Source organism: Bubalus bubalis, chromosome 4, assembly GCF_019923935.1.
Source record: "Bubalus bubalis isolate 160015118507 breed Murrah chromosome 4, NDDB_SH_1, whole genome shotgun sequence".
NCBI lineage: Eukaryota > Metazoa > Chordata > Mammalia > Artiodactyla > Bovidae > Bubalus > Bubalus bubalis.
Window position 1 is genome coordinate 109,621,477 of NC_059160.1, and position 22,921 is coordinate 109,644,397.

At 39.5% G+C, this 22,921-nt stretch overlaps 1 protein-coding gene across 2 annotated transcripts in view; it reads left to right on the plus strand.

Annotated features, from left to right (window-relative positions):
- The window catches only part of LIN7A (lin-7 homolog A, crumbs cell polarity complex component), a 316,647-nt gene that overhangs the window by 140,872 nt on the left and 152,854 nt on the right, over window positions 1-22,921 (plus strand). Inside the window, exons 5-6 of one of the 2 annotated variants that reach the window (XM_006075150.4) lie at window positions 3,338-3,556; window positions 10,061-15,219. In XM_006075150.4, coding sequence (XP_006075212.1) covers window positions 3,338-3,556 — 219 coding nt within the window. In that variant the 3' untranslated portion in view covers window positions 10,061-15,219. Of the gene's footprint in view, window positions 1-3,337; window positions 3,557-10,060; window positions 15,220-22,921 lie in introns of those variants that run through there. The other variant, XM_025284407.2, reaches the window with a different exon arrangement.

Below are 22,921 nucleotides of genomic sequence, written 5' to 3' on the forward strand. Positions count from 1 at the left end.
AGCTGAGAAGAAAGCACTGTCTCCTCTTCTCAGGGTTCTATGATGTCTGATTATAATTTTCTTCTGTTTTATTTCTCCCTAATCCCTTGCAGCTTAGTCAGTAAAGAATCTGCCTGCAGTGCAGGAGACTTAGGTTCGATTCCTGAGTCGGGATGATCCCCTGGAGAAGGAAATGGCAATCCACTCCAGTATTCTTTCCTGGAGAATCCCATGGACGGAGGACCTTGGCAAGCTATAGTCCATGGGGTTGCAAGAGTCGAACACAACTTAGCGATTAAACCATCAATCCCAACCTAGAGATACTTTTGAAGCTCTGGGAGAAGCCTCTTGGTGTTTACTTACAGTAAACTTACTTACCCCAACTGTTGTTTATGCCATTATGTTCAAAAGAGTATTTTGAGATTCAAAAACTGAGAATTACTTTTTGTTTTGTCTTCTGTCATATCATATCTGTCTTACAGTTATGTGTGTATGTATGTATGTATGATTTTATCCTTAGTACATTTCTCTAAAGTAAAATTCTTTATTTATAAAGGGTTTTATCCATTGCATAACAACAGTGCCCAGCAGAAAAGCTGTACTAGTTTTTGTCACAATATTACCAGTGTATGAGTACCTCTTCCCTACATCCTTGTCAATACACCATATTTTAAAATACATCTTCACCATTTTTAAATTAAAAACAAAATATTTTTTCATCTGCATTTGTTTGATTATGAGGGAGGTTGGGCATTTTTTTTCATAGATTCATTGACCATTTTAAAAAATTATTATTTGTCCAAGAGCTCACTTGGCTCATTTTGCTTAGATCTTTATTGACTTCTAAGATCTCTTCCATTGGTTCATTGAAAAAGCAAGAGAATTCCAGAAAAACATCTACTTCTGCTTTATTGACTATGCCAAAGCCTTTGACTATATGGATCACAACAAACTGTGAAAATTTTTTAAAGTGGTGGAAATACCAGACCATCTTGCCTGCCTCCTGAGAAATCTGTACGCACATCAAGAAGCAACACTTAGAACCAGACATGGAACAATGAATTGGTTACAAATTGGGAAAGGAGTACATCAAGGCTGTATATCGTCACCCTGTTTATTTAACTTACATGCAGAGTGCATCATGTGAAATGTGGGGCTGGATGAAGCACATGCTGGAATCAAAATTGCCGGGAGAAATATCCATTACCTCAGATGTGCAGATGATACCACCCTTATGGCAGAAAGCAAAAGAGGAACTAAAGAGCCTCCTGATGAAAGAGGAGAGTGAAAAAGCTGGCTTAAAACTCAACATTCAAAAAACTAAGATCATAGCATCTGGTCACATCACTTCCTGACAAATGGACGGGGAAACAGTGGGAACAGTGAGAGATTTTATTTTTTGGGGCTCCAAAATCACTGCAGATGGTGACTGCAGCCATGAAATTAAAAGGTACTTGCTCCTTGGAAGAAAAGCTATGACCAACCTAGACAGCATATTAAAAAGCAAAGACATCACTTTGCCAACAAAGATCCATCTAGTCAAAGGTATGGTTTTTCCAGTAGTCATGTATGAATGTGAGAGTTGGACTGTGAAGAAAGCTGAGTGCCAAAGAATTGATGCTTTTGAACTGTGGTGTTGGAGAAGACTCTTGAGAGTCCCTTGGACTGCAAGGAGATCCAACCAGTCCATCCTAAAGGAACTCAGTCCTGAATGTTCATTGGAAGGACTGATGCTGAAGCTGAAACTCTAATACTTTGGCCACCTCATGCGAAGAGTTGACTCATTGGAAAAGACTGTGATGCTGGGAGGGATTGGGGGCAGGAGGAGAAGGGGACGACAGAGGATGAGATGGTTGGATGGCATCACCGACTCAATGGACATGAGTTTGAGTAAACTCCGGGAGTTGGTGATGGACATGGTGGCCTGGCATGCTGCGATTCATGGGGTTGCAAATAGTCAGACATGACTGAGTGACTGAACTCAACTGAACTGATAGTGTGTGAGACATATAAACTTACATTTTTTTAAAAAAAGCTTTTTATTTTATATTGAAATATAGCCAATTAAAAATGTGGTGATTTCAGGTGCACAGCAGACACAGGCGTACATATACATGTATCCATTCTCCCCCAGACTCCTCTCCCATCGAGGCTGCCACATAACATTGAACAGAATTCTCCGTGATGTACAATAGGTCCTTGTTGGTTATCCATTTTAAATACAGCACTGTGCACATATTCAGAAAAGGCAATGGCACCCCACTCCAGTATTCTTGCCTGGAGAATCCCATGGATGGAGGAGTCTGGTAGGCTGCGGTCCATGGGGTCGCTAAGAGTCGGACATGACTGAACGACTTCCCTTTCATTTTTCACTTTCATGCATTGGAGAAGGAAATGGCAACCCACTCTAGTGTTCTTGCCTGGAGAATCCCAGAGAAGGGGGAGCCTGGTGGGCTGCCATCTATGGGGTCGCACAGAGTCGGACACGACTGAAGTGACTTAGCAGTGCACATGTTGATCTTCAACTCCCTAACTACCCCTTCCTCCCACAAGTCCCCCCTGGTAACCATAAGTTTTTTCTCTTCAGTCTAAAAACTTCCAATTTTTAAATCTGATTTTGTGGCGTGTCTTTTTTGGTATTTTTACTTAAGAATTACTTTTACATTGCAAGATGATGAACACTGACCTATGCTTTATTTTAGTTGTTTAATGGTTTTATTTTTACATTGAAATTGTTAATCACTCTGCTATATGTAGCATAGACTGTGAGACTGGAATCCACATTCTTTTGTATCATTTAATTATTATCTGTTCCAGCATCATTGTTTAACAATCCTTTCTTCCTTTAGTCTGAATTTCAGATTTATCATGTAACATATGTTTTATGTGGTTGATCCGCTTCTAGATTCTGTCTTGTTCTCCTCTTACTACATCAGTAAGACACTACTTTAAGCATTGTAGATTCTTTTTAAGTGCTAATACCAGATAGGAATTCTTTTTTGTTATCCCTCTTCATTATTCGTTTTAAACTTTTCCTAAGGTTTCTGGACCAGTGAAATTACTCTGCCAGGTGAAATTTAGAAGTCCTGTTCTAAATGTTAGTGTTATCTTTCAGGTCTTCATTATCTGTCCTCCTCCTGTCCTGACCCTCCATTCCATCCATCCTGTATCTAGTGCAGCTAACCTGCTCGTGGTTCAACTACAAATGCACTAAATGATAACGTTGAGGGCATAAATCTGCCATCCCTTCTTTCAATTTCCAGTTGTTAGAGGTTGTACTATAATACTCATTTTGCATTTCGCTCCAGAGAAAAGAACATGGAAACTCTCCCCTTATGAGATATCATTGTTGTTTCAGAGTGTGGAAGGAGAACACCATGAAAAAGCCGTAGAACTGCTTAAGGCTGCTAAGGACAGCGTCAAGCTGGTGGTGCGATACACCCCGAAAGTCCTAGAAGAAATGGAGGCTCGCTTTGAAAAGCTACGGACAGCCCGGCGTCGGCAACAGCAGCAGTTGCTAATTCAGCAGCAACAACAGCAGCAGCAGCAACAAACACAGCAAAACCACATGTCATAGGTAAGAGGTGCCCTCTACACAAGGAAAGCCCCATACGCACAGAATTTGGTTTTTTAAAAAGTATAGTTTCTTAGACAGCTGGAATGTAATCATTAGATTTAATAATCCAAAAAAATTAATCAAACAAAAAACAGTGACCTCAGAAAATGTTAATGAGACAGTTGCTTATATTATGTTTCATTTAGCCATATTCCCTGGAAATGTACGCTATTTTGAAAAAATTATATACTTGAGGAGGACAGGTACAGACGATACGATGCCTTTGTGCAGATTACAGAACTGCGGCATCTGTGCAGACGCACATCCTCTGGCACACGTCTTCATGACAAGAGTGTGGGCCACATTCCAGCCCCGCTTGCCTCCCTGGCTAGTTGCCTTTGCACAGTCTACAAACTAATCAACCATATAGTGCTAGTCCTGGGGAGATCCCCTCTACCATACTGAAACCGTTTACTAGAAGACTGCTCCAGTGAAGAGGACGAAGTAGAGACCTGCCAGTGTTTAATTATGCTCTGAGATTTTGGAATTCTCTTTGGGTCTTCATTAAAATGTGTCTCAGGTATACCTGTCTTTCTAAATTCCACTTTGTGACAAGGGTAAGTCAGGTTTTGCTTCATGTTTTTAGAAAAATTCAAAAAAAAAAAAAAAAAAAAAGAGAGAGAAAATTCAGGAAAAATTGTTAAAGAGTCACCATCTCTGAAGTGCCTGCTGTGTGCTAGGCCCTTCTCACGTGTTATCCCTAATCCTCAAAAAACCCTTCACAGCAAGTATCACTGAAACACCATTTTTTCAGATGAATGATATGAAGCTGCCATAGTTTGAATGAATTCCCCACAGCCACACTTACAAGTAGCAAAGAATTATTTCTCCTTCTTACTCTGCCAAGTAATTCATCTGCCAACATTAGGAATTCTGGAGTTACATACATTTTCCTTGCTATCTTTTGGAAGAGACAGTTTGAATCTTTGATACCTCTATACTATAATGTCTGCAAATGTGTATTTAAAATGAGGTTTAAACATTCTTGGGAAGATGACAGTGGGTAATGGTGGTTTTAACCCATTCAATATCAGATTACTATTTGCACAACAAGAAACACTGGATATGAGAAGAGATTTTCAATTTTTGGTGACACTCATGAAAAGAAGCTACATGAGGAAGTTAAATAGAGTATGGGACTTGTTCTCAGAGGGTCCTGGGAATTCAACTATCTTTCTTTTATAACCTGCTAGTTTTATTACAGATACCATAGTTTGGTGTCTTTGTCTGAAATTACATTCCATTCCAAAAACTACATTTACTCAACAATAAATATCTATTTGTTACTGGGAAGGGCCAGGCACTATTTAATGGGCTTTGGAAGCAGCATGAAGAAATCACAGTCCTTGCTATCCAGGTGCTTACATTATGGTTGGAGGGGATAGTTAATTAACAAGTAGGTAAAAATATCCTATTGAGACCAGTACTTGGTAGAATCAAAATAGTGTGTTTTAATAGAGACTGGCCAGGTGATGACTTTCTGGGAGGTGATCAGGCAAGACGTCTCCAAGGAGGCGACACTGAAGCTGAGGTTGAATGACAAGGAGAAGCCAGGACACAGGCGTCAGAAGAGAAGGAAACAGGCCAGTGCACTAGCTCTGTGGCAGATACGAGGCTATTTGATGTTTGAGGAATAGAAAGAAAGCAGAGCTAGTGAGGCGATAAAGAGTGAGGGGGATGGTGAGACGGACAAAAGCCAGGTTACAGAGAGCTTTCCAAACCACTGAGGGAAGTTGGATTTTATTGCAGTAGAAACCACTGAAGGTTTTTAAGCAAAAGAGCGACATGATTTATGTGTTAAAAGAGATCACTCTGGGTGCTATAGGGAGAATAGATTATTGCAGGATAAGAGTGAAAGTAGAGACAGTTAGGATACTATTATATAATAGGCAAGAGATATGGTGGTTTGGACTGGGGTGGTGGAATGATTTGGATGCATACAGACAAGTCATTTTGTCCATCTCCTCCTCCTCTCTAATCCATTTCAAATATAAAGGTACTGAACATTTGTACTTCCAGAATCCTTTCAAATGTCTTTTTGCTAGTAATAACAATTCACTATTCTTCGGCCAAACATTGGCATTCTTTTCCTGAACTCGTTTTTTCTTCCATTCTCAATAACACGGACTTGTAGCAATTCTCCTAACTGTTTTACCACACTGGCCCTTAGTAAAATTGTTTAAAAGTGTTTTGAAAGAAGTATGTGCCATTCAGACTTCTAAGATCTTACTAAAAGCTTCCTCTTATGCTCATTCAGTCATCTTTGGAAGTATACAACTTGGCCATAAATACTGATGGACCATTTCTCTGTCCCATCAGTGTTCATGAAATCACTTGAGAATTTCCTACTGTCTCATTATCAAAGACTAACAGTTTTAATAAAAAGCATTTAAAACCATGTTTTTTTGTTACACAGGATAGGGTAAAGTTCTATTTAAGAGAACAAGAAATTTATATTGCCAATTTATATTGAAATTTATACCTGCCAAGGTAGCACTTGCAATATACGATATAATGGCCCCTTGAAATGAAGCTAGTGTCCATTTCAAGTACAAGCAAAGTACAACTAAGTCATATCATCCATGGATTTTATGGTGGATTCAGTCAAAGAGACTTACATTAGCTCTTATTCAACTTTTAATTAATTAGATTTTTAGGGATTAAATGGGATTCGTTACACTTGCTAACTCGTATTCTGGTTGCTTTTGAGAAGAGATCTGAAACTGTTTACTCTGAATAGATTGCTAATTTTTTTTTAAATTTTGACAAGTCAAGCAAAGACCAGGTAAAGCAAAATTGTCAGATACTATCTTATTTTTATCGCATGAAATATAATTTCTATTCTGTAAATTAGAAATAATATTTTTATATGAGATGGTAGAAGTTATGAAATAACTAGCAATGGTCAGTGGTGCACACAGATGGAAAACAGGTTTAATGCAAGTAGTGTGTGGACAATGCGTCTTATGCCTACTTTTAATTTTAAATTCCCCTGAAGTACATTTCACTTGTCTTTTCCCTAACTTCTATCTTTGTTTATCTGGAAGAATAGATTACATTTTCTAAAATGTAGTAAGTATGATCACTTTATAATTATATTATAGAAACCTATGAATATAGGATTTTTTAAAAAAAATACTATAACCACTTTTTTTGAGAAGCAGTATTATATTTCTTTAAGCATTTTTTTTTAATTGAAGTGTGGTTGACTTTGATTATTAGTTTCAAGCAAACAACATAGTGATTTAACATTTATAATACATTACAAATTGATCATCACAATAAGTCTAGTTACCACCCATCCTCATACAGCCTTATTATAGTATTACTGACTATGCTTCCTGTGCTGTACATTATATCCCATGATTTATTTATTTTATAACTGGAAGTTTGTACCTGTTAATCCCCTTCACCTATTTTGCTTTCCATCCCATAAGCATCTCATTTTTAAAAGTGTGAATCTATGTAAATCCATATTTCACTCAGATTCTCAAAGAATAAATGTGAGAAGAACAGAGAAATTCTTTTCGAGATGTCAGCATTCTGAGGAAGTCAAGACCAAAAGCTTGTTTAATGTCCCTGACCTTCTGCTGGCAGATCCAGAGTTCATTTACATTCAAATACAGGCAGCTTCTTAGCAAATCTGTTAACACACAGCAGCTGACCATTGGCAGTAGCCTCACTGACTCTTGCTCCTCCTGCTCTTCAGGCCCCCGCTTCCCTTATTGTACCCACTACTTCCTGTTCTGTACCTTCCTCTGCCACAGTCACGGGCCTTGTGGTCTGATCCTGGGAACCACTGCCAGAACTGCCAGCCCACTTATTGAGAGGTCCCAAAGGATGACTCTGATAAACACTGAATTTAAGGAACCCAGACTCATCAAGCAGAAAACTGAACCAGGACATAATCATAATGCTGGGTAAAATTTGTTAAGGAATCAGGGTACACCAAGAACTTTTCTGAATGTTTCATATATGCAAAATTACTTAACCTTTACAATAATTCTTTGAGTATTAGGTACTATTTTAAATCTCATTTTAAAGAAGGAAACTGAGTCATGTAGGATTTTTTTTAAAGTCTACTGATTTCACAGGTAGGAAGTTATAGGGCCATGATTCAAATTCAGAGATATGGGCTACAAAGCCTCTTTCTTTTCACAACTGTGCTGTTCTACCTCTTTATTCAGTGACACCTGCCCTTACGTGTCCCATCCCTCATTGTAGACACGTTTGTATGACCTTTCCAGGAATTCAGTCTCACACTGCTCCTAGCTGACATTAACCCTCACCAGTTGCCTCTAAAATAGTACCTTATACTTCAAAGTACTTCATCATCACAGGTCTGTTAGTTTCCTATTGCTGCCCCCCAAATCACTACAAACTTAATGGCTTAAAACAGGGGTCCCCAACCCCTGGGCTGTGGACCAGTACCAGTCCATGGCCTGTTAGGAACCAGGCCACACAGCAGGAGGTGAGCAGTGGGGTGAGTAAGGGAAGCTTCATCTGCTGCTCCCTATAGCTCCCCATCACTCACATCACCACCTGAACCACTCCCCACCCCCGTGTGTGGAAAAGCTGTCTTCCGTGAAGCTGGTTCCCCGTGCCAAAAACGTTGGGGACTGCTGGCTTTAAAGAATACAAATTAGTTTTCTAGCAGTCTTATAAGACAGAAGCCCAGCACAGTCTCACTGGGCTTTCAGAGACTCCAGAGAAGATCCATTTCTTGCCTTTTCCAGTTTCTAGGGGCTGCCTGCACTCTTTACCTCCTGGTTCCATTCCCCATCCTCCAAACCAGCAGTGACAGGAGAGTCCTCACATTGTACCCACTCTCACCTCTGCTTCTACCATCACCTCCCCTTCCCTGACTTTCTTCTCTCACTTTCTTCCACTTCTAATTACAAGGTATGGACCCACCCGGACAGCTCAGGACACTCTCCCTATTTTAACATCAACTGTCTAGCAACCTTACTTCCATCTACAACTTTAATTTCCCTCTACCATGGAATCTTAACACATTCACAGGTTCTGGGGTTTTGAACATCGACATATTTCAGAGGTCATTATCCTGCCTACTATAATGGCTCATTCAAAAATTGGAAAGCAATTTGATCAATAAAAATTTAAACTGTGTGGGAAAGGCATTTTTTTTTAAAGAATCATTAATCTGTTCAATTATAAATCAGGAGAATGAGGGAAATAGAGAACATTCTGTGCAGGTGGTTCTTCCCAGTGGGTATTTCAGTGATGCACCCTTCAGAGGCCCAGCGTTCTCTCGGCTGCTGGCATATCCCATTGGCCTGCTTCCCCTCTGGGTAGATGAAGAGACCCAAGCCTCTTACTAAAATTCATCTGCTGAGTCCCATTCCCTTGGGACATGTAACTCTATGATAAGTTAAGTAATTAAAAACTCAATCATTTGGTAGCTCTGTCACTTGGAAGCTAAGGGACTCGGAGGAAGTTATTCAATGTAAGATTCATTAAAATGGCCTCTTAAGGAAATTAAATAAGAAAAAATAGGCAAAACTTAAAATATGTGGCAATTGATGAGCACTCAAGAGTAACAGTAGTCGTGTTGGTATAATAGTCGCAATATTAATGGCAGATATTTTTATGCAATATCTTGTTAAGTGATTCCTGAAGAAGTACAGGGGCCTCATGCTCGACTTTCAGTTCCACTCTGTAGGCCCAGGGTGCTTTTGGGCATTTCTCTAGAAGGCTTCGAGCTGGAGAGTGCTGATGCAGAGGAGGCAGATTGCAAACCTACACCCAGCGTACACTTTCACATCAACCCAACCAATTCCTTAATTTTTTGTTTTAATACAGTGTTCTGCATTCATTGAAAGAAAAATATCCACAGCTTTAAAAACAAAGATTGAAGCCACTATTTCTGAAAGAAATGGTCCATGACAGTGGGAAGGTGACAGGTCTGGGGGCGTGTTCGGGGAGGCTGCTCCCGCAGGTCTGACCACCTGGGGCATCTGCCTCCTCTGCTCCACTCTGTGTCAGGCTGACCTCTTGGGAGGAGAAGCAGGCCCGGGGGCTGCGTCACAGGAGGGCTATTGGTAGGATCGGCCTGTCAGAGAGAGGCTGTGCTTGCGTGTACCTCAGCAGGGGCGCCACTCAGAGTCAGAACATATAAAGCGTATCTCTCCTCTGCCTTCGTGAGGAAAAACAGAGTCATCTGGAATTGAGAGGAAAAAATGTTTTACTTTTGAGATGTTTCCAAACTGATTTTTTAAGAATTTAATCTTAGGGAATAACTGTGTCTTTTCCATCCTCATTTGATAATTGCTTCCTTTGCAAACATCAATTTTTTTGCCTGTGGAAGACTGCATGAATGATAGCGCCTAAAATACTCCTTGCTGTTCTCATAAAGCAGGTGCTCCTTTGATATTTTTAGCATATTGTAGTTGACAAATGGATACTAATCACTGGTCTCTCTTCACTCTCCCTCCACCCTTTCAGGTCCTTGACGCTCCTTGATCAAACACTCGATTGTCACAAATTTGAAACCGTGCTTCAGAATCCCAGCACATAGTAAAGGAAAAGACAACACTAATTATACCTGTCAAGAAACTGTGAACACGTGGTGTATAAATTCTTTACCAAGACAACTCGACACCTTCTTTCTCTGGGGCTGAACCCCCGCCGCTCACGTGCTCTTTCCACACACCGACCTTCCATTCACGGCAGTGAGAATTCTCAGTGTGTGAAGGGAGAGGTTTTCCAGTCTGCAGACGGAAACAGTACAAGAAGAATAAAGTCTGTGACTTTCACATAAATCACCAAGGCCAGGGTTAAGTGAATCTTGGGTCTATAGCTTTTCCAGAGATTAATAAATCCCTTAGTAGGCTATAGTTCAAACTGCATCAGTTCAAGGTTGTCGCTACTTAAAAGAAAGCTACACATTGCCCCTCACCTAGACCTGTTCCGCATCTGTAATGCTGAGTTGTCCGAATGAGAATTCCAGTTAATTGCAAATTCAACCTCTGTTCCCTCCTGAAAATGGCAAGTTATTATACTGTATTTATAATCTATTCAGGTTCTAGAATCAATTGGCTTTTTATTTTCCATTTCCATGAATTTTATTATGCATTAATAGGCAATTTCAGCTCAACTTTTAGTTTGTTAGAAGCAAGGATAGAAAATGCTAGTACTACTTGTTTTTTTATTTAAGTTTTGTATCCTTATTAGTTCTAACAAGATAATGTTTATTTATTCCACAAAGTAAATATTATCAGAGTATATTTGCTACAAAATTAGGTCTTTTCTTACCAAGTATTATGAATCTGGCAAGAGAATACAAACAAGGATGAACGGATCCTCATATAATATTTATATATAACCCTTCTCTAAATATTTTTTGTTAACTTTATATTTTTGACTGATAAACCGAAGAAATCTCAACTCTTTTTACCTACACCGATATTTTAAAGCCTAGGGCTTTACAAAACTAAATTATAGATGTGCATATATATACAGAAATACATCATACAAAATCTAGATCAGTTTTCTCAAATATACAATGGATATTTTTGGCAATATAAGATCAAAAGTGTAATTCCTTTTCAAATTAGGCATATAGAAACCAGTGATATTAATATTGTGAGTGAAAAGTTACTGCTGCTTCCAGGGTGAAGATATACCTACTTCATTACACATGTTCATGTAGGTGAATGGATAGTGAGACATCTTCTTTCAGAAAGTATCATATACTGGAAAATTACCTGTTGGAGGCACCTATACTGATCATAACTTTTAACTTGTGAATCTAGGCACATAAGTCTGATTTTACTTTATGGCATTAGCAGGAAGCAATAATTATTTGGGCACTTAAATACCTGAGCCACACACATGTACCCGAAGAAAGAATAAATGTCCAGTTGAAACATTCTAGAGAGATCATTAACACGGAGGGAAATATTTGAATATTCCTTTTCCTCAAATGCAGCCATTGACTCCCCAAGAGACAATTATATTTCACATTTCAGATAGTCCCCCAAATTAGAAATTTAAGCAGCTCAGTTTAGGAACTGTTTTCTTGAAAATAAAACCAGTTGGAACCACCACACATGTTTCATTTTGCCCTTTCCGGTGGTCATTACAGTCAGTATCAAATTCTCCTATTCATAGTCCATCACTCAGCAGAGGACAGACAGTAAGGAAACCAGGAGGTGAGCCTATTTCAGCAGTGTCCTGCCATGGTAACAGATTCCCATCCCTGCACACATAGCATTTTTTACTAGAGAGAATGGAGCTGGGGGAGTGGGGGGAGGGGGGCAAGGGTGAGGACCCTGAATGTTATGTAAAATAGGTTTACAAAAGAGATAAGCATGACTAAAGGGAATGAATGGAGAATATGTGAGTAGTATTCAGTTTGAAAGAGGTAGTTCTCATTTTTATAAGAAAAATTTAATAAAACATATATTTTAGTTATCATTTAACAGAAAAATATTAAAGTTATTCAGGCTATGCCACATACTCTCATAAAGGGAAATCATTGCACCCTTATAATGAGGAAATGGTCATTTCAACACATCTCAGTACATTGTATAAATTTGGAGCTTAAGGTATATTTTCATTTAGCTGTAAGTGGTTGGTTAATATTAAATTATCATGTGTTTTCACATCAGCATAAATATTGTCATGGTGTTACAGAAGCAACTGTCAAATGAGCAGATAGCTTACATTGGTGTTTTTAGAAGTCTTTGTATTTTATGCTTCATTTGCATAATATTAAGTGCTAATAAATGTATGCCAAGTCATCTAAGTGAAGGGGTAGTCCGTCACACCTAAGGCATCTAAGGGCACATTACATGTCACATTGGTTCTGCTTACAAATGACCAGCCAAATGGCCAGTTTTCTTTAGTAAGATCTAGTTGTTGAAATGTAAGCCTTCCTGTGAAGTTTACATCAAAAGTAGCCATCCCTAAGACTTAGAGAGATCCCTTGTGGTTCCCTAAAGGTTCACTGAAGCCAGAGGGAAAAGGAAAAAAATTACTACAACTTGTATTAATGCTTTTTATTATTACTGATCACATTAGAGCCACTGAGATGTCCAAAACCATATCAAAATAAAGACATAGGTTGCTCCTATATGAAGCTCAAACTTTAATATCATAAACAAATGAGGTATTAAAAGGGTGAAAATGTTTTGTAACTATTCATCAGTGAAATTTAGTGCTTTCCCTTGACCTGGTTGGTAGCCAGATTTTTCTAAACTCTTTCCTGCTATAATTTTTGAAGGCAAAATACACAAAGCATAGTTCACTGAAAGAATCCTCAAACCTTTTCATTGAGGCATTTACATTTTGATTCTGTTGCTATTTGAAATAGAACATCCACAGGGAGATAATGGGCTGAAATTACAATTGACTTTGGAAAGAATAACAGATTTTGTGCTTCCTCAATCATATAATCAATAGGGAATTCTCTAGTTATGTGAACTACCACTATCTTTTAAGACAATGCTGAGATCTAAATGCAAAATCTATCATTCAGGAGCCTTTTAAGAATTCAAGGCTGTCTCTGAGGAACTTAGCTAGAGATGGATTACACTAATTACAAATGCAGTTTTCAACCGTGACAAATCAAAGTGATCTGATCTCAGTTCATTTTACTAAGCTGTGCCCATAGGACTCTGAGATATTGAGCTATTTTGTCTACATTATTTTTTAACATCTATAGGTATTTGTGGATATGTCAATAATGTCTGCATTTCTCATCTTTTGGCTAGTTTGGATTTATCATGAACACAGGTTTTTAGTAAGACCAGCTTTCATAGCATCATGAAGTAGAAATCAATGCTCCAGAGATTCAGGGAGACCAACATAAGGGAAAATCTCCCAAAACATGGAGGTAGTCTTGCCCATCTCATCCCTCTCTAGATTATAAAATCTCTGAGAAAGGGCTGTGACTGCCTTGTGGACTGCTGTCTCCTATCATCTGGAAAAATGCCCAGCACAATAGAGGCACTCAGTTAATATTTATTGAATGAATAAACAATTACATAAATGAATGAAATTAAATGAGTTTTACCTTTTGATAATTTGAAAAAAATCACCAATTTATTTTATACTGATGGGCATTATAATTTCTGAATTACATAATTAGAACCAGAATTGACTCTTCATACTTTTTAGATATATGAATTTGAAATCAGTTACTTCCAAGGGTTCAAGGGTTTGAGAACACTTAGATAGGCATGTTTGCATATTCAGAGTTTTTACAATGAATAAAACTCAGCCTTTCTTGTTATTTTTGAAAGCTCCCTGAGTTATGATCCATACATGGAACTCCATTTATAAACTTTGTAAAATATAATATTTTAATTTTTAAAAAAGAAAATTTAAATTATCAAGCATATTATTAATAATATGTCCTTCAATGTTCATGAACAACTTTTCTCTAAGGCAATTCATTGATTAGAGACACCATCTCTAAATCTCCTGCTTTCAAAAAAATCACTTTTCCTTTCTCATTTGATCCTTAGAATATATATGAGCTAAAGATTAATCACATAGCAATTAAGACTTTTCCATGTGTTTATTCATCTAACAAACATTTATTGTGTGCCTACTATATGCTAGGTTTTGGATGTAAAATGGCAAACAAGACAGATCTAGCCACCCCTTGGAGTTTGCTGTGAGGAACTCAACACTTGGTCTAGCAGTTAACTAGAGTTTACCATCTCATGGTTCCTTCTTCACAGCTGATAGGAGAAATGAAATCCCTTATGCCATGGAAATCATAAAAGGCTCTCTGCACATATTTATGTAAGCTTGTTTTTCTAAAATACCACACAAATATGCTGCTCAAGGAATCCAAAACCATAGTTAGATGCCACTGAGGTAGGTACTAATTTATTCATGACTGACACATAGCTCTTAACTAAGTTCTGTGCTCAGGACACTCACAGACTCTCTCACTGAATCCCTTCAACAACTCTCTTTAGTAGGTTCCATTTTATCGACAAGAAAACTAAAGCACAGGTATGTGACCTGTCCAAGGTCACACAGCAGATGGAACTGGGATTTGAACCCACACAGTGTAACACAAGAGCTCATATGTCTTCGCATTTTCTGTGGCTTGGGGGATACCATTACATTAAAATAAATGTGTCACTGTATATAAGAAGTACTTTGAAATTGTAGTATACAAAGAGATTAGTGAAGTGTGATCAGCAAACCACAGCAGTGGCAGAAACAGAGTGGGAACTCAATCTTATGTTGCAGCTTACTCTCATGAAGGATATATCAAGCCAGGGAAATGGATAAACATACAGATTCAGACAGTTTCTGACATGCGATAAATATTGCAATGACTTTTCAGAATTATTTATTGTTAGCCACTGTGTCTATTTGGTGCTACAAAAAAACCTGAAAGAAACAAAATCCCTTGCTATAAGGGCTTATCATAAATACACAGTGTGGAGATGAGTCAAGGATGTTTCACATTTATGGGGAAAGATTGGGCGATAGTAATACTATTTTCTCACCATTGCATGTGATTGTGTCTTTCTAATTGTTTTCATTATTTTTCTGAAAGAGCTGCAAAATTGTGCAGTGGTTCAACCTGACCAAAGTGGTATTATGCTGCTGGGAAGTAAAAGTACTAGATACCAGATTGGAAGTACTGTCTTCATTATCAAATTTAAATTCTTTTAAAGCATGAAGATAGAGGGATTTTTAAATGCTCCAGACGTCTACCTGATTATTTGGATGTTAAGTTTTTCATGTTTCTCCTTTACAGACCACACTGTGAGATCATGCTACTGAGGGGTTAGGTTCTAAAACCAATGTGAAAGGCAGAAATTGAGATTGGGCTAACATTATTACCACAATCATGTAGATCAGTGTCCATACTTCGCGAGGTGAGCAAGAACTGACGCCTTTGGGAAAAGTAAACTCACAGCTCCCATCTCAGTCATCAAACAAGAGGAATCATATTCATTATTTAAATTTGTTCTCTCTCTGGCCACTCACAGTTAAATGAGCATGTGATGCAACTTAAATGCTGGTTCCTATTTGTGGAAGCAAGGAGTCTTCTTATGAAGATTTTTTATTATCTCCTCATTCTTTCCTATTACCAACTAATTACTCCTTTAAATAATTAAAATTTTGGAAAGTTTAATTTCACATGTAATACAGCACTAAGGAAACTCATAAGCCTTTTGTCTAAAGCCATACTTTATTTCTACTTCTCTCAACACCTTTATTTTTACTGGAGATACTGCTATTCTCTGTACAGATTTACTGATCTTCCTTATTTGTCATTCACATCAGTTCTTAGATTCTTTAGATTTTTACTTTGGGAAAGTCTCCAACTGTCTTCTCTTACACATTTTTTAATATTCCTACCTATGAATGGGATTCCCTGGTGGCTCAGATGGTAAAGCGTCTGCCTGCAATGCAGGAGACCTGGGTTCGATCCCTGGGTTGGGAAGATCCCCTGGAGAAGGAAATGGCAACCCACTCTTTTGTGAGCTTTAAACTCTTTTCCCAATTAGCATGTATACCCATATATATTTCCCTATATCTTGATGCTTGATAACCCCCCCTGCATTTATTCCTTTGCTCAAAATCCTCTAAGGGGGCCCTCAAAAAAAAATGTAAGATTTCTACTCAAGACTCTAAACCAAAATACTAACATGATGATGGAAAAGAACTTTATAGTGTCATCCCTTCACAAAGGTAAAACATAGAACATGAAATGTGATGGTATGAAAATCTGGTACATGGTCTATGAAATACCATCATGGGGGTTCTATGACACTGAAAAATATTGCAAGTTTTTCTTCAAGATGAAATCAAATGCAATGAGAGACTACCAGTGTTCTGTGGTGAAGATACAGGACTATATTAGATTATGACCTAAAAATTCCAAAATATTTGCTTGTGGTGGTGATGGTTGTATGTGAGAGAGAGAGAGAGAGAGAGAGAGAGAGAGCGCGCGCGCATGCAGGGTTGGGCTAAGATGCTAACCTTTGTTCAGTTGCTAAGTCATGTCTGACTTGCTTTGACCCCATGGACTGTGGCACAGCAGACTTCACAGCGTTCTCCAGGCAAGAATACTGGAGTGGGTTGCCATTTCCTTCTTCAGGGGATCTTCCTGGATCAGGGGTCAAAGCCTCCTACATTGGCAGGCTGATTCTTTAACTCTGAGCCACTAAGGAAGCCCTATGCTAACTTTTTTTTTTTTTTTTAAGTCGCTCAGTCATGTCTGACTCTTAGCAACAATTCTCCAGGCCAGAATACTGGTGTGGGTAGACTTTCCCTTCTCCAGGGGATCTTCCCAACCCAGGAATTGAACCCAGGTCTCCCACATTGCAGGCGGATTCTTTACCAGCTGAGCCACAAGGGAAGCCCAAGGATACTGAAGTGGGTAGCCTATCCCTTCTCCAGCAGATCTTCCTGACCCAGGAATCGAACTGGAGTCTCCTGCATTGCAGTTGGATTCTTTACCAACTGAGCTATGAAGGAAACCCCATGCTGCAAGACAGAGAATGGGTAAAAGCGGTATCTAGTTGGGAAATACGCATCTCAAACCATACTTGGGCCTAATGCATGGTTTGAGATGCGTATTTCCTGACTATATTGCACTGTTTTTACCCATTCTCTGTCTTGCCATCCAAGTTGACCACTACCTATTCCTGGAAACTCCCGAACGTTTCTTCCCCTGAGCTTCTGATTATTTCTGAAATGCCTCTCCTTCCCCTGAAAAACAATCCTCAACTTTCATGGCCCATTTCAGATGGTGCTTCATCCACGAAGCTTTTTCTAATTTTTCCAGGTCTGATGTTATCTTCTCCATCATCAAATCTCATTGTGGTGTCTGCGCCCCTCCTTAGTGGTTTTCTTTGCTTGTCTTACGTATATCCATTTGTGTCTTTATATCTCGATTTCCCCTGAAATGACTAATTACGTATGGCATGGGTGCTTAATATTTCATAAAAGAAATTTCCTTTCACTCGTCAACTTCACAGAGTTGCTTCCAGATTATTTTGGGGGCTTATCTCAATTCTCAGTAGCTCACTCATGAAGTACATGTGAACTGAGAACTCGACACCAGAACTTTTAAAGAGAAAAAAGTCTTAATTATTGAGAAATTTTTATTTTTTTTAAATAGAACATAAATATAAAAACAGAGGCATCACTTTGCCAACCATCACTAAAGGTCTGTATAGTCAAAGCTATGGTTTTCCCAGTAGTATGTACAGACGTGAGAGTTGGACCATAAAGAACTAAGCACTGAAGAATTGATGCTTTCAAACTGTGGTGCTGGAGAAGACTCTTAAGAGTCCCCTGGACTGCAAAGGGATCAAACCAGTCAATTCTAAAGGAAATCAACCCTGAATATTCACTGGAAGGACTGATGCTGAAGCTGTACCTGATGCTGATACTGGCCACCTGATGCAAACAACCACCTCACTGGAAAAAACCCTGAATCTGGAGGTTGATGTAAACAATGTAGATGACCATCACCTCCACCAATCCCTCGGCACACGTACACAATGTTTTATTGCTGGCTTATCCCCACATATTTGGTTGCTTATTCCATGGGAGAAATGATGAAGGCTAAAACTGGGTTTAAAGTCAACAGCCAAACAAGATGGGCACCATGGTACCACTTCCAACTGGACTCTAGTCCTATATTAATGGTCCTCTCCATGGCTGCTTTCCAAAGGAACACAGAACTACCTACTATTTGTTAGTCCTTCTACACCTCCAGACTCTCCCAAATCACTGCATTTGGAATGGGGGTTAGAGAGAATAATTAGTATTGTCTCAACTGCTTTCAGTTCAGTTCAGTTCAGTCGCTCAGTCGTGTCTGATTCTTTGTGACCCCATGAACCGCAGCACGCCAGGCCTCCCTGTCCATCACCAACTCCCGGAGTTCACTCAGACTCATGTCCATCGAGTCGGTGATGCCATCCAGCCATCTCATCCTCTGTCGTCCCCTTCTCCTCCTGCCCCCAATCCCTCCCAGCATCAGAGTCTTTTCCAATAAGTCAACTCTTCGCATGAGGTGGCCAAAGTACTGGAGTTTCAGCTTTAGCATCATTCCTTCCAAAGAAATCCCAGGGCTGATCTCCTTCAGAATGGACTGGTTGGATCTCCTTGCAGTCCAAGGGACTCTCAAGTCTTCTCCAACACCACAGTTCAGAAGCATCAATTCTTCGGTGCTCAGCTTTCTTCACAGTCCAACTCTCACATCCATACATGACCGCAGGGAAAACCATAGCCTTGACTAGATGGACCTTTGTTGGCAAAGTAATGTCTCTGCTTTTCAATATGCTATCTCAATTGCTTTAGCTTACCCTGAAAAATAAAAGTTAATCAAAATCATAACATTTCACTAGTGTTAGTCACATATTTGCTTTTTTTTTTTTTTTTGGTGTGGTCAGCACAAAGTTTTATCTGTGTGTGACATTTATATAACAATATGTTCAACATTTAATTTAAATATGATATTTATTTAATCCCTTCCTCCCAACCCCAAAGGAAAACCCACATATCCCTAAAGGAAAATTCCCACACTTAGACTAAGAACTACACTTCTTTTTTTTTTTTTTTTCTTTTCTTTGTGTTAGAATGATTACAAACAGAACTTCAAGAAATATCCTACATGAATACAATTTCAAATTTCAAAGTGTTTAATTGCTACCTGTCCAATAAGTCTTGCTTCCTATGGGCTTTTTTTTCATTAACTGTATTGTATCTAAAAGAGCTGTAATAGTGAGAGGCTAATGGCTGCCACAGAAGGAGACCCTTACCGGGTCTATACCTGAATTTTTGATAACACAACTTTTCCAGCATCTGGTCCTTAGCTTTGCAGACCCAGGCTCATTTTTTTGCCCCCTAGGAAATCTAGGGACAGTCTCAGCTAACATCTGTCTTTTCAGAATAATTACTAATCAGATCAGATCAGATCAGTCGTTCAGTCGTGTCCGATTCTTTGCGACCCCATGATTCGCAGCACGCCAGGCCTCCCTGTCCATCACCAACTCCCGGAGTTTACTGAGACTCACGTCCATAGAGTCAGTGATGCCATCCAGCCATCTCATCCTCTGTCGTCCCCTTCTCTTCCTGCCCCCAATCCCTCCCAGCATCAGAGTCTTTTCCAATGAGTCAACTCTTTGCATGAGGTGGCCAAAGTACTGGAGTTTCAGCTTTAGCATCATTCCTTCCAAAGAAATCCCAGGGCTGATCTCCTTCAGAATGGACTGGTTGGATCTCCTTGCAGTCCAAGGGACTCTCAAGAGTCTTCTCCAACACCACAGTTCAAAAGCATCAATTCTTCAGCGCTCAGCCTTCTTCACAGTCCAACTCTCACATCCATACATGACCACAGGAAAAACCATAGCCTTGACTAGACAGACCTTTGTTGGCAAAGTAATGTCTCTGCTTTTGAATATGCTATCTAGGTTGGTCATAACTTTCCTTCCAAGGAGTAAGCGTCTTTTAATTTCATGGCTGCAGTCACCATCTGTAGTGATTTTGGAGCCCAGAAAAATAAAGTCTGACACTGTTTCCACTGTTTCCCCATCTATTTCCCATGAAGTGGTGGGACCGGATGCCATGATCTTCGTTTTCTGAATGTTGAGCTTTAAGCTAACTTTTTCACTCTCCACTTTCACTTTCATCAAGAGGCTTTTGAGTTCCTCTTCACTTTCTGCCATAAGGGTGGTGTCATCTGCATATCTGAGGTTATTGATATTTCTCCCGGCAATCTTGATTCCAGCTTGTGCTTCATCCAGTCCAGCGTTTCTTATGATGTACTCTGCATATAAGTTAAATAAGCAGGGTGACAATATACAGCCTTGATGAACTCCTTTTCCTATTTGGAACCAGTCTGTTGTTCCATGTCCAGTTCTAACTGTTGCTTCCTGACCTGCATACAAATTTCTCAAGAGGCAGATCAGGTGGTCTGGTATTCCTATCTCTTGAAGAATTTTCCACAGTTTATTGTGATCCACACAGTCAAAGGCTTTGGCATAGTCAAGAAAGCAGAAATAGATGTTTTTCTGGAACTCTCTTTCTTTTTCTATGATCCAGCGGATGTTGGCAATTTGATCTCTGGTTCCTCTGCCTTTTCTAAAACCAGCTTGAACATCAGGAAGTTCACAGTTCACATATTGCTGAAGCCTGGCTTGGAGAATTTTGAGCATTACTTTACTAGCGTGTGAGATGAGTGCAATTGTGCGGTAGTTTGAGCATTCTTTGGCATTGCCTTTCTTTGGGATTGGAATGAAAACACCTTTTCCAGTCCTGTGGCCACTGCTGAGTTTTCCAAATTTGCTGGCATATTGAGTGCAGCACTTTCACAGCATCATCTTTCATGATTTGGAATAGCTCAACTGGAATTCCATCACCTCCACTAGCTTTGTTCGTAGTGATGCTTTCTAAGGCCCACTTGACTTCACATTCCAGGATGTCTGGCTCTAGGTCAGTGATCACACCTTTAATGCTCAAAAGTGCCCCAATTTAGACAACACAAGATGTTGTCAACCTATTTAGAAATGATAAAGCCCTAAGATGATGATTCTTATTAACCTTCTTCAATTCACAGGTTGACTGAGAGGATTCTGTTTCATTGCAAGTAAACAAAACAAGATTCAATAGAGCTTGAGTGAAAAAGGAATTCACTACTGGCAGAGCAGGTCAGGTCCGAGATCTCACTGTTGACAGAATCCTCAGCTCTTCTCAGCTCTTTCCTAAGCTCTGCTTGTCCCTCCTCTTTTTGTTTGTGACCCTTGTTCTCCTTGCAACTTGGTTTCTCTTCCTTGTCTGTTCCTCCCTGAGTCTTTGCACAATCCGGCATAGGTCCTTATAGCCCTTAATCTAAAAAGGAAACTGGATTCTTATTCTTACAGTCTGTGTCATATAGGCAGACTCTGAATGGCCGTGCTTGGCTCTGGTGCTCACCTCCTGAGGCACTATAGGAAAAAGGTGGCATGACTGGCTAGCCTAGGTCACACCCACATGCCTACTGGGTATCATTTGTAGCTGCAGGAAATCCAGGAAGAGTAGCATACTAACAGTTCTATTCAAGACAAGTTAGGAAAAGAACCACAAAGTAACGCAGATAGCAAAAAGGGGGTTCACCTACAGGTGAGATAACACAATACCCAGTGAATTCGAAGAATCTTCTTAGATACCAATTTAAATGGATGGTAAAATCTGAGTAGGATTTGAGAGGTATGGAAGGAGTCCGAAATAGCTTTGAGACAGACATTGCTTGGAGGTGGAGCACTATCTCCAATCTTGGATTAAAACAAGAATCATGCATCAGTTTTAACTCTGAAGCCCACCAGCTTACACTGAGCTCCGACAGGAAGTCCTTGTAGGTTCGGCTGTCTGCGGTTCTCCAAGTGTCCGTAATCAGTCACCCATCGTCTCAGTAGCTGAGGTTCTAGGTTGGTTGACTCCCAACTGAGGTGCCTCGGCAGTCCTGCACAGGTGTCTTATCCTCCAGCAGGATAGTCTGGGCTTGGCAAAGGGAAAGAAATAAAGAGATAGCAGGGAGGTGGGAGGGGGGTTCAGGATGGGGAACACATGCACACCCATGGCTGGTTAATGTGAATGTATGGCAAAAACCACTGCAATATTGTAAAGTAATTTGCCTCCAATTAAAATATATTTTTAAAAATGTAAAAAAAAAAGAGAGAGAGATAGCAAAAGTCCACAAAGCCTTTTTTGAGAGTTAAGACTCAGACTGACACAATGTCACCTCCACTACATTATTCTGACAAAAGCAAGTCACAAGACCATCCCACGTCCAAGGATTAGGGGTGAACTCTATCTTTTGAAAAGAGGAGTTCATTGCAAAGGGCATGCATGCACAGAGGGACAGAAAACTGAGCCATTTTTGCAGTCAGTCCACGAGTACCCTTTCACTGAAATAAGATGATTGGAAACGCATCCTCAGTAGACAAAGTTAACAGAGTTAACAAGTAACATTTATTAAGTGCTTACCATGTTCCAAGTACTCTTCTAAGAGCTTCATGGATATTAGCACATTTTAATCCTTGCAAAGTCTTTCAGAGAAATAGACTGCCTGCATATGGAAGTCTAGATATGGCTTCCTTATTAGAAAAGGAAGCAGCTGAGTAAAGGTCAGGAATTTTCTGGACTCTGGATTGCTGTCCCGCATCAGAAGTTAGACTACTCTGCATAGCTGCTGCTTGGGTTCCCAGCTGCCTGTGTAGAAAGCAACAGCGAACAGGATGATGTATCGGTCAGGGTTCTCCAGAGAAACAGAGCCAATAATATAGATATATATCAGAGGAGACTTCTTATACAAATTGGCTCCTGTGACTATGG